The 16,837-nt window shown below is 40.5% G+C and overlaps 1 protein-coding gene across 1 annotated transcript; it reads right to left on the bottom strand.

Moving 5' to 3' along the window:
* Positions 1-5,799: 5,799 nt before the first annotated feature.
* LOC109238037 (F-box protein PP2-A13-like) lies at positions 5,800-8,631 on the bottom strand. The gene is made up of 3 exons (XM_019404464.1): positions 7,762-8,631; positions 7,540-7,658; positions 5,800-6,404 (listed from the first exon to the last, which is right to left on the bottom strand). Exons 1-3 carry the CDS (start codon positions 8,080-8,082, stop codon positions 5,963-5,965), a joined length of 882 nt encoding a protein of 293 aa, XP_019260009.1. The 5' UTR covers positions 8,083-8,631; the 3' UTR covers positions 5,800-5,962.
* Between the last annotated feature and the right edge of the window lie 8,206 nt (positions 8,632-16,837).

The raw sequence follows: 16,837 nt of genomic DNA, 5'->3' as shown, positions 1-16,837 counted from the left end.
CTGAACAGGGCATTGTACGGGTTGAAGCAAGCTCCTCGAGCTTGGTATGAAAGGTTATCCAAATTTCTCTTAGAAAATGGCTTTACAAGAGGAAAAATGGACAACACCTTGTTCCTGAAGAAACGGGGGAGGAACCTGCTCATTGTTAAGGTGTATGTTGATGATATCATTTTTGGGGCAACAGCTGATTCACTGTGTGAAGAATTTGCAAAACTTATGGGAAGTGAGTTTGAAATGAGCATGATGGGTGAGTTGAATTTCTCCTTCGGTCTTCAAGTGAAGCAGTCCACAAAAGGTACATTCATTTGCCAGCAAAAATACATCAAGGAGCTCTTGAACAGGTTTGATATGTTGGCATCAAAAGTGATAGATACACCTATTGCAATGGCTACTCGAGTGGACATGGATAAGTCAAGATCACCTGTGAATCAAACTATGTATAGAGGCATTATTGGATCTCTTCTCTATCTTACTGCTAGCACACCTGATATTGTCTTTAATGTGGGGCTACGTGCAAGGTTCCAATCGAATACCTAGGAATCTCATCTGAAGGCTGCCAAAAGAATTTTGAGATATCTTAAGGGAACACAAGACCTAGTCCTGTACTATCCCTCAGGTGACAATTTTAATCTCATTGGTTATGCTGATGCTGACTATGTCGGTTATCTTGCGGACAGGAAAAGCACTTCTGGAATGGCCCACTTTCTAGGATCTTGTCTCATCTCATGGGGCACAAGGAAGCAAAACTCTGTGGCTCTTTCAACAGCTAATGTAGAATATGTAGCTGCAGCTTCTTGCTGTGCTCAGCTCCTGTGGATCAAACAACAACTGAAAGATTTTGGTGTATACACTGACTGTGTGCCTCTTCTATGTGATAACACCAGTGCTCTCAACATGGCCAAGAATCCAGTTCAACACAAAAGAACCAAGCACATTGATGTGAGACATCATTTCCTGAGAGACAATGTGGAGAAGGGGCTTATCTGTATGAAGTTCTGTAGTACAAAAGACCAAATTGCAGATATCTTCACCAAAGCATTGAGTAGGGAGCATTTTGAAAGAAATAGGGTGAAGCTGGGGCTATTGAAGCCTAATTGAGGACCTGATCCCATCCATTGGCTATGAAAATCATCTTCAGGTAATATTAGCTAAAGTGTTTTCTGGCCAAGTCTAACTCACTTCAATACCGTTGCAGGTAGATACGCATGATGATTATATAAGCTGTAGATGCATTGCATGAATGGTGAAAGAGGATTGAAATTTTCAAAGACATGTCAAGAACCTGGTTCTTGTACCAAAGGTTAGTAGTCCTGTGCATCCTTTAATACACATCTTGAAAAGGTACAAATATCAACTACCATGTCATCCACCTTTTTAGACTCTGCTGTCACGTCTTTTCGTTTCAAATCCTTTCCATCTCCCTCTGAAATGTTGCAACTCCCCACGCACTACCGCCGTTTCAGAACCGGTTACTATCTCTCTCCTCGCGATTACCTTCTCTCATTAAAAACCCTCTCTTCTCTTCATTGATCATATCCCCTCGTAAGACCTTCTCCAAAGAATTCTCTACTCTATCTCTTCAATGGCTGACAAGCACTCCAAAATCCCTTCCTCAGTCAACACTAACCCAGAGAAAACCCTTCAGTCCTCCGTTCCTGTTGAATACTATGTTCCTATTCCAGTCTTAACCACTGAAACCATCCCTAACCCAGATGTCCCTTCTCTCTCCTCTTCTAATGCAACCATCTCAGACCTATCTCCCCCTCTAAATGATGGGGACTCAGAAACCCCTAAAATCGATGCTCCTTCGTCTCTATCGTCTGAGAATCTCATTAACTAGGGCAAAAGTGGGGAACAGGGTAAAGCTCCAAAGTTTGTAGAGGTGTCAGGGGCTAGGGTTGATCAACCTTCTGCCATTATTACTTCAGTTTCTGTGATGTCCATGGAGCCTCTAGAGGATGAAACCGTCACGGCCATTTTTGTCGTATCTGGAGATAGAATATTGCATGAGGTAATTTCTGGTGTACCCAAGACTCAGAGGAATGAGGCTCAGGGACTAGTGGAAGAAGGAGCCATGGTGCTTCTTGAGAACTCTGCACCAGCAGAAACTACTGGGCCTTCTCATGTGAGACCTGACCCTCCTCCAGATGAAACAGGTCAAGGTTCCCACTCCCAGGACAGTTCTGCTCCTGCACCTTCTCCACACTGTGCTGTTAAGCCCTTGGCCATTCTGGTTCCTGAGATGAGGTCCAGTGATGAGGAAGATCAAGACAACATTGCTCTTGATGTATTTATTGTCAAGCGAAAGGCAGTAATCACTCCTGATTATTCCACTAAGCGACCTACCACTAGGTTGCAAGAAAATAAAGCTTACGACTCTGCCCTTTAAAAGAGCAAAAAGAGCAGTAAGAAGAAAAAGAAGCGGTTGGTGAAAACTGGTGAAGTGGTGTGTGATAAGGATGTCCCTGTGGTGGAAGTGGATGAGGAACCTAGTTCCTTAGTGAAAAGGTCTCAGAAGAAGAAGCAATCTGCTTCAGTTGAGAATGTTACAACTCCCAGTTCAAAGTTGAAGGATGTTGTGAAGAGTGGAAAACTAAAAAATGTTGTGAGTGAACCATCAGTTTCCGATGAGGATGTTTTGGTCAAGTCAAGTGGAAAGAAAAAATCAAGTGTTGTGAAGTCTGGCAAGAGAAAGTTGGAACCTGCAAAGGAACCTGTTTCTGCAAAGAGGGTGAGAAGTGAAACCAGTTCTGCTTCAGAGCGTTTGAGGCACAAAAGGTCTTGCTAGGTCACACTTTTGACCCAGCAATCTCCGATATGGGTGGTATGCAACAAGTAATTGAAATGGTTGAGTTTCAACTGTGGGGGCATCTGTTCCAAATAGATGCGCCCAAAGTGTATGAGGATGAAGTGCAAAGCTTCTATGCTGACCTCTTTCCCGTTGATACCAACTACATTTGTGCCTTAGTGAAGGGGTGGATATCGTGTTTGATGTGGCTCTGCTTGGGGAGATTCTTAAAGTCCCTACCATTGGTGTGTCTTCTGTCAAGGATGTGTGTGGTGCAAACTTCAGGAATACAATTGTAAAGGAAGGGGTGAACCAGTAAGGGGAACGGGTTCACAAAAAAGCATTATTGCCCGTTTATCAGTTGTTGTTTGAGTTAGTGAACAAAGTTCTCCTACCCCATGCTGAGAGGAGGTCCATGGCTTCAAAATCAGATCTGTATCTAATGGAGGTACTAGATGGATTTTCAGCTGTGAATCTGCCTGCTATCATGATTGAACACATGCAGAAGGTAGCCACTTTCAAGGATGGCAATCATGGTCTTCCGTATGGGTTCCTCCTTAGGACCAAGAAGCAGATCTTTTCTCACACAACTTTGGAAGAATGTGAGTGCATAGAGAAGAATGGGGGGTAGGCAGTACATCGACAATCTCTCAGCTCATCAATGCACAAAACAACACAAATGAGGAGATTCAACGATTGAAGGCGAGGAATGCTATCCTGGAAGGTCAGCAGGGCCAAGGGGCCCCAGAGTCAAATGAGGAGATAGCTCGTTTGACAAAAGAAAACGCTGATCTCAGGGCACAAGTGGAGAACCTGAAAGCATAACTGCTCCTCAAGCAAAAGTCGGCGAATGCCTGAATAGACCTAGTTCTCCAAACCCTTGTTGCAGCTTCCAAGCCCTCTACTCCTAGTGCCCCCTAAGTAACCCCTTCAGTGACCAGTTTCTGGATTTTTCTGTTCTTGTTGTGATGACTTTGCAGTTGTTTATTATTTTCTTTTTGTTTGATGTGGATGGGATGTACCAGTACTGCTCCCAATGTCAACAATCCAATCATTGCCTTTGCTGTATAGCAAAGGCATATGTTTTATTTATAAAAACTATCCTCTTTTGCCATCTACATGCTTATGTTCTCTGTTTCTCTTTTCTATCATGTTGTGTGCACATATGTGGCATGAGTTAGCTAGGCTAGACTTCTTTATGTTGATTGCCTGCTTGTGTATTTTTAATGATGCCAAAAGGGGAAAGTTTAATTAAAACAGGGATCTGATTAAGGGGGAAGCATAAAGTCAGGAGGAACTTGTGAAGTTAGTCAGGGGGAACTTGTGCAGTTCCTGCTGCTTCATCTTACTTCTGTTCTAAAAATATGTTATCAATGTCTAAGTTTGTCATCATCAAAAAGGGGGAAATTGATGGGTTTTCAATGTCTTAACTTTATGTTTTGATGATCTACTGTCAAGAACCAGATAGGGAACCTGACACACTTGGTATACATTGCTAATCAACGGACTCCAACTAATGAGAACTGCTGCAACCTTAGAAGATAGAGAACCAACATAGGGACCTGATCCCTTTTTGTTTCCCTGACAGCAGTACGAAAGTCAACTGTGTACAGCTGGAAAGTGACTGCCACAGAAACAGTGCAGCACAGTTGTGCAGTCACTTGTCCTTTGACCAACCAAGTGCTTACATCATTCAAGTGATGTCATCAAAGGTGTATTAACAAGAGTATTACAACAAAACCATCACTTGAACACTTGAGAATTCACTTCAAGCATTCAAGCCTTCTGAGATCGTGCATTCAATTCTCAAGTGCCTCAAAAAACAAAGTTAAACGCTGCTACGGACCAGTTCCTAAATCTAGTATTTTGTTGTCCTTAGTTGAGTTGGAACTTTGTAATTGTTCTTCGTTGTAATTCCTAATTTGCTTAGCTAGAAGCGCTGCTTAGGAAACTCTTTATAAAATCATAAACCCGTTGTGTTTGTGTCGTGACTAGAGTTAGTCATGAGTTGAAGTCTTTGTAATAGGAGTATTGCAAAGTGGCTTATAATAGGTGTATTACGAGTTAGTGAGGGATTAAGAGTTTAATTCCTAGATTGCATAGGTTGTAATCTAAAAGTTGCTCATAGTGAAGTTGAAATCCTGCCAGTGTAGGTCGTGGTTTTTTATCCCCTTGAGTAGGGATTTTTCCACGTAAAACTCCCTGTCTTATTTACTTACTGTTTCATTAGTATTCTCAGTGAAAACTCATAGAGGACCTGGTACTCTATAGTTTGGTGGACTCATATAAACTATCATACTGCATAGCTTATAAAAATTCATTACTACAATCATTAATGTTGTTGAGTGAATGATTAGAAATAGGACTTTGCGGTACCACTATTGATTTTTTGACTCTAATTGTCTCATAAGCAGATTTTAAATTTAACAAGTGTTGCTCCTCGCTTGCCGCATGGACAATACTTTTGATTTTGACCTTAAAGATTTGGTCATGGGCAAACGAGAGTTAAAAAATCAAGACCATCCATTTATAAGGTCATTGGGTACGTAATTTCCTAAATATTGTTTGAATTAAGAATTGCATTAGTCTATCCAATGATCAGTTCATTAAGTTAAAGATCTTATCCAATCATTAGCCATTTCATTGCTTCACTCATCTTGATTCTTGAATAACCAAAGGAAGAATATGAAATTCTAATCCACTTTCTGGAATTCTCCAGCAAAACCTGCAGATGCAATTACTCTATGACCCAAGAATGGCGACACGCGAAAAAAGGGCAGGTTGGTACATCGAGTTCCCCCTATGCATAAGGTCTGCAAAAAGGCCGGATTAAAATGCGTTTGATGTACAGTCATGATCTTATTTTGCATTTTCTACTAGAAGTAAGTTATTTTTACGACTTGAACCCGTAACCTCATAGTTATGATAGTTACTTTTGCCATTGAGCCTAGTTTCCCCTTAAAAATGGGGATAAGAATGAAAAACATAAGAGAAATATATACAAAAAGCTATAGACACCAAGGAGAGCACTACTGCAATATTGACTAAAAATAGACTACCAATCAACCATCAATCTCCACGCTTATGTACAAGAAAAATTAAGGACATTGTGGGAGAAAACTATACATACCGATTTCTCTACCCTAGGCAAAAACATTCTGGTCTACAAATTGATCATTTGGTGACTATCAAACTATTAAAAGATCTCAACTCTTTACCTAAACTAATAGGGCAAACTAAAACGGAATCTACACAAAGACCACCTTTAGTATGTGTACAATCTATCTGTATCAGTGAAAATTTTATCTTCGTCACAACGGTGGGATCCTCGACTACAAAATCTCCCACATGGTGATGTGTCCATGTACCTACATTATCCAAATAACATCGCGATATGGCACGTTGGCCATTTGGCATCGTTAATTGGAACTGCACCGGTTTCAAATCCCAGCCATGAACGTGATCGGTGTTACATACTCGACGCCCTAGTCTCTTCGCTACCCTGCCAAGCTGAAGTCTAAAGAATAGACTATATGTTCCTGCTGGGAATTGGAACTCAAGATCCCCATCGACTTCGAGCCACCATATTTGTTGAAGATATGCGACAGTTTGGAACCTAAGTGAACAATAAGGAAATAGAGATCAATATAACTATTCACTCTGTTTCGAAATAAAGAAAGCAGAAAGAGATACTTAATTGGAATGCCAATGAAACATGGCACTTTCCAATCCAAAAGATAAAGAACCCTAAGGTCTTTTTCATTAGACTACCGTAAAACATAAATAGCAAGGTATAGCATTCTACAAGTCAATAGCTCAGTTTCTTCCATACACGTTATTATAGAAAAAAAGGTATATTTCGTTGAGACGTGAAAATCAGAGGTTGGACGCACACAGTCACACACACACACGCTATTGTGTTCATCTGTATCAATTTCATTCAAAATTTGAGCCTTTGCTTATTTCTATAGTCCATGTTTAATAAGCAATTCTGGAATAAGTTATACCATAATTTTCAATGATTTATTTAATATCATATCTAACGCGGATAAAAATCCCGAAATCAGCTCTCCCAGGTTAAATTAATCATATAACATAGATGCCCTTCTACATGGCTCTTTTCCAAAGTTTATTCTTGGTTAAAATTAAAAATAGAAGTTTATCCGAGTAACACATGTTTTATATTATACTCTGTATATTCTATTTTTAATCTTTTTTTCTCTTTTTCTTGAAATATTTTATATCCAATGAACTATACATTTACATTAAAAAGTGTGTGCACCAAAAATATCATTTTATTAAATAATCATGTATTATAATCCCCGTGTCGTTCACATCTGTTGTCCTATTACCTTGTTTTTGCTATTGTTTTTTGCTTCTTTTTTACTGTTCCTTGAGCCGAGGGTCTTTCGGAAATAGGCAGTGGCGGATGCAGTATAGAACCGCCGGGTTCAACTGAACCCAATACTTTTAACGCAGAACATAAATTTATGTATAAAAAATCAGTAAAATTGCAATAAATAGTAGATACGAACCCATAACTTTAAATGCTAAACCCATAGATCTAAAATCCTAGATCCGCCTCTGGAAATAAGTATGCGTACACATTACCTTCCCTAGACCCCACTTGTGGAATTACAGTATTATAATTCTCACATTATAATATTAGTATAATTTCATTGCGAATCAAACGATCCTAAAAGCACAAACAACATGCAAAAATATAATAATATAAAAGTAGATAAACCCACCTTGATTCTTCAGTCGGAATGTGATTCCAGTATCTCCGATCATCGATACCAGTAATGGTCATTCCTTTTGAAGAAATTGCCAAGCAAACTCCACCATTATTCTTGTCAATCCACATTTCCTGCAGTAATACAAATTTTTTCATTTGAAATAATCAAAACTCAAACTCATAAAAAGGAATAAAGAACTCATATTAATTGAAAGAAACAGTCAAACAAACAAACCTTTGTGCCACCATCAAAAGAATTGGTCTTGGAAAGCCTAGCAAAAATATCCTTTTTATGCATTCCGGCAACGTTCATGCCCAGTAACTCCTTAAGTAAATATATATAATTTGACGGCAACTTGGATTCCCAGATAAAATCAGCAGAAGAAGCGGCACGAAAGACCCGATTAACACGGGCCAACTTGCAGATCTCCGGCGGGTCTAAATATGACAATACTAAAGCAACGCACGCCTCGGGTATATCCTCGAGTTTACGCTTTAGTGACCCGTTATTTAACCCATCTTCTCTCGAGTCAATAGAAGAAGCATTAGCACCCATGACTAAAAACAAAGAAAAATTGTGTCAGAGCAGTCGCAGTCAACCTTGTTTCGGACCTTCTCTTTAACTCTATGTGCTTATTGGATTAGGCCAAACATTAGCATCCATGAGTAAAGACAGAGAAAATCGAGTCTAGGAGTCGGTTGGTGGTGTCAGTCAACCTTGTTTCGAACCTTCTTTTGTACTCTATCTGCTTATTGGATTGATAAAACTTTAACGTAATGAAAGAGAAGGCACAATAGTGATGTTCTAGTACTACTAATTTGAGTATAAAGGTATTACAAATGGAGAACGAAAATAGAGGAATTTTTGTAGGGGGATTCTGGAGGATGAAGGGTTATGGGGTTTACTATAATTTTAAGAATTTTGAGGAGGTTAAGGTGTCAGTTTCTGGTGGTACACGGAAAGCAAAAAAGAAACTGTGGATTTGATATTTCTTTGTAAGAGAGAGGAGAGAAAGTCAGAAGGAGTTGCTGTGTGTGGGGATTTTGTATTTTGTACAGTATAGTATTATGACTCGGATCTAATGTGGAAGAGAAAGAAAAAGGATTCTTATCCAAAATGTCATGGATTATTCCCGAGCTTCGTATACGCTCTTTAAGTGCGTCGATTCACGTACTTAGCGTGATGAAATATGAGCGGCTACACAAATAGATTGCGCATTCGAGTAATGGAAGTAGTCACTAATTAATACTCGCACGAGGATAGATAGTTTATATCACATCCTTAATAAAGTTATCCTTTGATCTCTATGTTAATGCGAAATATTTTGTACACCGAACTATTTTTTTTTCACGCTAAGAAAGTCAGAATGGACTAAATTAATAAATGAATGACAATAATATCCATTTAATGTTTGCTCGAGTTATTGTGACTTAGGTTAAAAAAAGTTAAATTTAATGAGTCATAACTCATCACCATTCTCGTAAAACATAATTTAATCTCTCCTTTTTCTTTTTGTTTTATTTTCTGACATAGTTCTCTATCTTTAATTAACATGATTTTGAAATTTGTTCAAATTGAAATAGTTTTGTAATCTCTAAATTCAATTTTTGTGTGCTTGGATTTGAGCTTGCCTTTGACCTATTAGGACACATTATTTTGACCTATTTTAAGAGTCATTTCAAGTTTAACTTGTTGAATTAAGTCGATAAATGACCATAATTAACCAAATTTTATAAACATGAACAAATTGGACGTTGGAGTTGCGTTGTTAAATACGTAAATGGGTTAATTTCATCATATATTGGAGTTATGTTGATAGTCCCTGATGATTAGGGAGTGGTGCACACGGTCTTAACAAAGGAAGTGAAGATTTGGAAACAACTAGCCAAGTCGGCTTAGATTTCTTTCAAGAGTTGCCACTTGCTGAAATAATTATACTAATGAAATACCCACTTGGACAAATTCTTTGATTATAAATATAAGAAAATTGCCAACGTGTCGCCTCCTGATTGATTTGCTTTTTCAATGTATGATGAATTTGAACTTTCGACAGTCCAGGTGTTTTGCTCTCGTAAGATCAGCTTCTTGCTATGAGTCGTGAATCCCTCAGATAGCATATATATCTCCTTTTAAAATAACTTTATGTTTTTTCCTATTTCTTCTTTTTCTAAATTTACACACCTATCCACCTTCTATGGTCTATGTTTTTTATGATTCAAATAAGTCGATATTCTAAAATTCTTTATATATTCTCTGTCCTCAATAACTTAACCATTTAAAAATCTTAACCTCGATCACCAATGGAAAAACACACACAGAGAGACAGAAAGTCTAAGCATACAAGTGCTTCATAAATGATAATCATAGATACCTTGCTAGGCTAAACAAGTGTGAACACGAATACATAGTTTTTGCGTGTGCAACATATATAAGTGTCTATATTTGCTTTCCTATAGTATTATTGGCAGACCTAAAATTTTCACTATAGGAAATTAAATTAAAATATAAAGAAATACGAAAGGTCAAGAGAATTCAACATATGCTATATCATAACAATATTTTTCTTACATAGTGTAATCTTTAGGCGAAGAAATGTCATTGAAGAAGTGTAGCTCCGCCATTGATAACAATATAACAATTATATCAATCTTACACAACTTGAAGTGACCATGTCACTTCATAAATATCATATCTTCAAAATTCATTACCTCTTGTGGTTAGACCGGCCATATTGTGTGTGGCAGAGTGTTGACCGGTTAAGAACTCTCATATCCAAAAGATGAAGGTAGCAAAGTTGAGGATGTTGAGGTGGATGTGCGGGCACACTAGGATAGATACGATTAGGAATGAAGATATTCGGGAGAAGGTGGGCATGGCCCCTGTGGATGACAAGATGAGGGAAGCGAGGCTCAGATGGTTGGGGCACGTGCAGAGGAGAAGCCTTGATGCTCTGGAGAGGTGGTGTGAGCTGTTGGCTTTGGTGGGTACGAGAAGAGATAGAGGGCGGCCTAAGAAATATTGGAAAGAGGTGATCAGGCAGGACATGGTACGATTGTAGATTTTGGAGGACATGACCCTTGATAGGTAGGTCTGCACGTCGAGCAGTAGGGTTAGTAGTCGAGCTTTTCTACTTCATACTGGGGGTAAGGCTGGTTTGATAGGGTTGATCTTGATGGCTAGTGTTTAATGTTCTGTCCACACTATCCTTTCTCTTTTTCATAGCTCCAGGCCTTAATTACAGGTTATTTTTATTGCATGTCATCTATTTTATGATTTTTATGATACTGTTACTATTTCTATGGTTTCTATTGACGATACTGATATATTATCTCTTATTGTCTCTTCTTGTTTTCTTTTCGTCTTCCTGAGCCGGGAGTCTATTGGAAACAGCCTCTCTGCCCCATCGAGGTAGGGGTAAGGTCAGCGTACACACTTTCCTCCCCAAACCCCACTTTATGGGATTTTACTAGGTCGTTGTTGTTGTTGTTGTTGTTGTGGTGCATGACTAGATGATGCGCTTGTTCCAACGAATTCTATTATGAAATTTTTTGTAACGACCCGATCGGTCGTTTTGAGCTCTAGCGCGTCGCTCGACGGTTTGAGGCCATGAGCAGCTTCACTTCAGGTATTATGACTTGTACGTGTGGTCGGAATTGAATTTCGGGAAGTTTGAAGTTGATTTGGAAAGAAAATTCTAAATTCGGAAGCCTTAAGTTGGAGGTATTGACTAAAGTGTGATTTTTGAGTAAACAACCTCGGAATCGGGATTTGAAGGTTCCAACAGGTTTGTATGATGATTTTGGATTTGGGCATATGTCCGGATCGGGTTTTGGATAACCTGGTAGCGTTTCGGCACCTATTGTGGAAATTGGCATTTTGGAAGAATTTCATAAATTTGGGTTGAGGTGTATTTCAATGTTATCGATGTCCTTTGGGATTCCGAGTCTGGGAATAGCTCCGTATACCGATTCTGGTATTGGGAGCTCGTCCGGAAGTGGATTCGAAGGTCCATAGGTCATTTTGGGGTCATTTGGCGAAAGTTAGAAATTTGAAGATTTTTGAGAAGTTTGACCGGAAGTGGACTTTTTGATATCGGGATCGGATTCCGATTCCGGAAGTTAGAATAGGTCCGTAATGTCGAATGTGATTTGTGTGCAAAATTTGAGGTCAATGGGACGTGATTTGATAGGTGTCAACATCGAAGTTTGAAGTTCTAAAGTTCATTAAGCTTTAACTGGGGCGAGATTCATGATTTCGATATTGTTTGATGTGATTTGAGGCCTCGAGCAGGTCCGTGTTATGTTATGGGACTGGTTTGTGTGATTCGACGGGGCCCTGGGGGCCTCGAGTGTATTTCGAGGTCTATGGTTCGTGCCGTTTGACCCTCGGCAGTGCACAATTTACATTTATGTTCGATCAGGCCGAACGTCCTCGGTGGAATTTATGTGTGATAATAGAATTGGAAATCCTTTTATAATTTGTATAAATACGTTGTTTGAGAAATCAAATATTTTAAATGAAGGAAGTGCTTGGGGTTCTTTAATATGATGAAAGAATTGTCCAGTTATTTCTTGTTCCGAGTTTTATTGTTATCTCTATAAATCATGCTTAATTAGAATCTCACATTATTATATTCGGATCACTAGTAAGTATCGAAGTCGACCTCTCGTCACTACTTTTTCGAGGTTAGACTGGATACTTACTGGGTATGCATTATTTCTGTACTCATACTACACTTGTTGTACATTTTGTTGTACAGGCATATATATACATTTCGTGGTCTTGTCAACGCAGGGCGTGGTTGATACGGTGACTTGAGGCAAGCTACATCTTATGTGTGATCCGCAGCTAGAAGAGTCTCCTTCAGAGTATTGCTATTTTCCTTTTTGTCCAAATTTGTATTCCGGACAGTTATTGTATTTATTTTATTCTTTAGTAAACACTCATGCACTTGTGACACCGGATTCTGGGAGGATTATGGGATATTCAATATTGAAATTGGAAAATATTATTATTTTTCTGTAAAGTTCATCTTTTAGTAGTTAAATTGGAGGATATTTATGATTTCAAAAATATTAAAATGAGAATTAAATTAACTATTTGGTGTTGGCTTGCCTGACAATGGTATCTGGCGCCATCACGACCTTTAACGGATTTTGGATCATGACATTTTTTCATAAAGTGAGTAGTGGTACATTAATCGTCAACCTATCATAATCTTCTTTCTTTATCTGAATATTAGATTGACAATATCAACAAGCTTATACAGATGGAGATAATTAAGTAATATATAATATACAAATAAACTAAAGCAACTTATTAACTTGCAAGTAGTTTTTTTGACCAAAAAGTGTAAACCTTTGATTAAACTAATTAATTTTATGTAATGAGGGGTTGAACCTAGTTAGTGATAATTACCCTAGATCTATAATCGGTTAGCACGAGTAATGTAGGATAGTGGTGGTAAGAGATTTGATACTATGTGCATTCAATATCTCAAAATTATTAATCGTGGGTGAATATCAAACAATAAATAGAAATAAATGACATTAAAGTAAATAAGGAGAAGAATTCACCCAATATTAAATGTGGTGGATGATTCTTCCTTCTGACAAGGATGAATGATAGACAAATACTAGAATATTGGGACCCTTCTCGGATCTGATGGAAAAGTGTGGAATAATAGACAATCGAATCTCTTTAGAAAGGTAAAGTTTGTATTTTATCTAGAGAAAGTTTGCATTTCGAAGAGTGTTCTTATCAGAGAATATTACATGCCTTTCACCTTATCTCTCTATCTATTTATATGGACCATTCCCCCAGTCAACCCTAAAGGTACAAATGCAAAGAATATTCAATAGAATATTCTCCTAGAGATCCTATTACAAAACTAGCCGTTACTATTGCTCTTGATGCTTGACCTCGGCCGTTATTGACTGCTCGGCTATGAGCCCCATTGTTCGCTAGTCGACCTCGGCCATGTTACTTTTCGTAACACTGCTTCATGTTAAATTATTGAAGGCAAATTTTGATCCATACAATTAGTCCCTTCGCTTATTGAGGTCCACCTTAGACGACTTCGATGAGCGGACTTTGTTAGTTGCGATTGAGAGATTTAGGCGAGCAAGTCGAGTAGCAACGTTTTAGATGAGGTGGTAACGTGGCACTTTGTGAGCCATAACCTATGGTTACGTCGATTCAGAGTCATATCATGACATCATGCGTCATTATTACATGTTTTCCTAATGGGTTGCGTCGTTTCCCGTGCCTCTGCCATTTTGATACCTGCGCTGGGAATTGATGGCTCGTTTTCTCGGTACTGATGCCTGGATTGTTATAAATAGGGATATGAAACCCTTAGCCTCACTCTTTTCATTCTCTCACATTGGAAGCTTGTATCTCCTTCTCCCTTCTTCATTCAGAGTTCTTGCTCCCATTACCCTTACTCTCATATCCATCTCTTCGCCAATTTTGGTGATTTCTGCTACTCATACCTCTTTTGTGCTTGTATCTTCTTCATATATAAATAAATAAAGATGGTTAATGCATCTTTTAATTCGGGGGAGGGGGGGTATCTGAACCCGCTCCTTTGGCAGTGAGCATGCCTCCCCATGATGATGGGACTGCCTTTGTTGCGGAAGACAAAAGCTTTCCTATGGTGGAGGAAATAATTCTTCGTAATAAGAAGGCTAGATCGGACTTATCAAAGCGGCCCGAGGATGAACCTGAGGCCGTGGAATCTAAGATGGATGCGGCTGCCCTTGCTGACTTTAGGGCGAAGTTCAAAATTCCGTCCCACATCGACCTGGTCCCGGCTGGTCGTGATGTGGTGCAGATTCACCACCCATGATTGCGCGTTCTATGCATATCTATCTATGTAGGCTATTATTTTCTTCTTCCCTACTGGCGGAGTAATTCTTCCGCTACTATGGCGTTCACCCGGCCCAGCTTTCTCCTTACATCTTCAAACTCATCCTCATGCTGACGAAGTACGCAGAGTTGGCGGGCCACAGAATCTCTCTTTGCCACCTGATGCATCTCTTTGCGCCCAGTTTCCATAGGGGGACGATGTTGCACCTTCGTCACCGTGGAAGTAAGATCCTGGTAGTAAAGATCGACGATAAAACAAATCGTCAATTCTGGCTAAATTACTTCTACGTCAAGACTGAGGACGTAGTGACTAATACAAATGGATTTCCTGAGGCGTGGAATTATGTCCGTAAGTATTTTTGCTAAGTGCTTATTTTTCTTGTTTTTGCCGTAGTTTAATCATTCTGTTGTTTTTTTTCTTCGTTCAGCTGAGGCGGAGCTCCCTCCATTGGTTGCAGATATTCATGATTAGGTTAGCCAGGTCTTGCCCCATACGGTGGGGATTCACGAATGGTCGACTTTTCACAAGAAGTTTGGGCCCAATCCCCCAGCGACTGGTAAGTCGTTCGCTTTAAGTTTTCGTTGATGTGGCCTTCTAGTCGGCCGCTTCTTATTGCATTGTTGGGGTTGACCTCTTAACCTTATTTTCCCTCTTTTTGTTGTTAGGCCGGAAAGCTTCGAGGAGGTCTAGGGCTCCTACTTTAGCGTTCCGTGAAGTGAGTACTACAACGGGATCCGCCCTTACTACGATCGCGGACAAGCCTGCCCAGCCGACCACTTCTATTCGGCCTCCAGCTTTGACTAGATTTAAACGACAGTCGGCGGCCTCAGCAACAGGGACTCCAGCCTTTCCCGTGCTGCACTTAATAGACGAATTATCACCGAGTGAGAAAGATCTAATTCCTCGTAAAAGGAGGTTGGTGGATGTTGGTGATGGAACCATCCGAGCAGTGGATTCTTCAAGGGAAGATCATGAGCCGACCACTGCCGTGTTTGAAAGCGACGCTGGCCCGCTGTCTGAAGTCCTACTATCAGCAGGGGCTGTGGAAGGCGTGAATTTGCCTGAGGCTGAGGTTGGAGTTGGCGGGTTGCCCGTGGAAGTCATGGGTACCGTATCGAGAGATGAGCCATCGTCCTCGAGGCCAATCGACATTCCCACCACATCTACCCATTAGAGAGGCGAAGGGGTTACTAAGGGCGGATATGAGATGGGGTCCGGTCTTGATCCAGACAAGGTCCGTATGCTGAGCGAGGGGTTTACTCGCGTTGAGGTTAGGTTAGATGGGTCCTAGTGAACCATCGTGGTTCCTATGGATCGGGACTTACTAGTGAATACAGAGGACGTAGTCCCCTCCCTAGGTCCCCTTTGCTCCAATATGGAGGGAAGGATCCTCGAGACGTTAGTCGATGCCTCCCTGTCATCGGGCATAGCCGGCCTCGCCCTTAGAGTAAGTTTTCCGACCTTTCTAATTTCCGTGCCTTGCACTCTACTCTTTGATTTGACTGATTTTCTACTTATTTTCCTTTCTTCTCAGACCATTATTTTGGAGATTAAGAGCGCTCACCGAGAGGAGAGGCGCAAAAACATTTTTAAGAAGATGGAGAGGAAGTACCATGAATACCGCAATAATCACCACGAGATCTATAGGCGGTTTGGCAAGAGCGGCAATTTCAAAGCCATAAGGGACGAGCTGAAGCAGAACAATGACGAGTTAATAAGGGTCATCGGCAAGTGCAACGTCCTTGAAGGGCATTGAGGGACAAAGAAGAGGATCTCGAGGTGAGCCAGGGAGCCGAGGCCCAATGTACGGACCTTCAGGCCCAAGTAATATCTCTGTGGGCCGAGCTTGAGCAATGGTTTGGTCAAGGCTGATGCTTTGAGTGGCGAGGTCTATGAGAAGGCGACGGATTTGGAGAAGGCCGAATTGGCTCGGTCGACGGATTCAACAAAAGCGAAGGCTTTGGAGGCCGCAATTCGTGTTCTCCGATATGAGCGGGCAAACGATTTAGAGACGGCCAACCTCAGAGAATAGCGGCTCGAAGAGCGGATATGGGGGCTAGAAAAAGAGGTTTCGAGCCTTGGTGACCAGGTTGTCATTCTTGAGGCAGAGAAGACGCAATTGTTGGATCAGCCGTCCTCCTCTCACACTTCTTCTTATCTTGATGTTACGCGGAATTTATATGAGAAGTGGATCCACGCCGAGCCCAACTGGATATATTCAAATATTTGATAATGGCAGGGAAAGTTCCTGAGTCCAATTTTGAGGATGCCCGTACTAAGGCGCGTGCAGCTCGGATCGCCTGTGGCTATGACCCTGCTACACTAGGGGCCGGTGATGGCGAGGAGGACTTGGATGGGATTGAGGAGGACTCCTGGTAAGAGGACGAATACCCTAATAGCGATGGCGACGGTGGAGATGGCGCTGCTGAGTCGGGTGGC

The sequence above is a fragment of the Nicotiana attenuata genome, unplaced genomic scaffold, assembly GCF_001879085.1.
Source record: "Nicotiana attenuata strain UT unplaced genomic scaffold, NIATTr2, whole genome shotgun sequence".
Classification (NCBI taxonomy): Eukaryota; Viridiplantae; Streptophyta; class Magnoliopsida; order Solanales; family Solanaceae; genus Nicotiana; species Nicotiana attenuata.
Note: the sequence above shows the minus strand (reverse complement) of the source record. Positions and strands in the feature narration are given on the sequence as shown.

Excerpts from the sequence above, each read along its gene's own strand:
- LOC109238037 (XM_019404464.1), bottom strand. The coding sequence starts at position 8,082 with ATGGGTGCTAATGCTTCTTCTATTGACTCGAGAGAAGATGGGTTAAAT. Across the intron at positions 7,659-7,761 it reads CTTTTGATGGTGGCACAAAG|GAAATGTGGATTGACAAGAA; the intron begins GTTTGTTTGTTT and ends GTATTACTGCAG. Across the intron at positions 6,405-7,539 it reads ATTCCGACTGAAGAATCAAG|GTTCCAAACTGTCGCATATC; the intron begins GTGGGTTTATCT and ends TTGTTCACTTAG.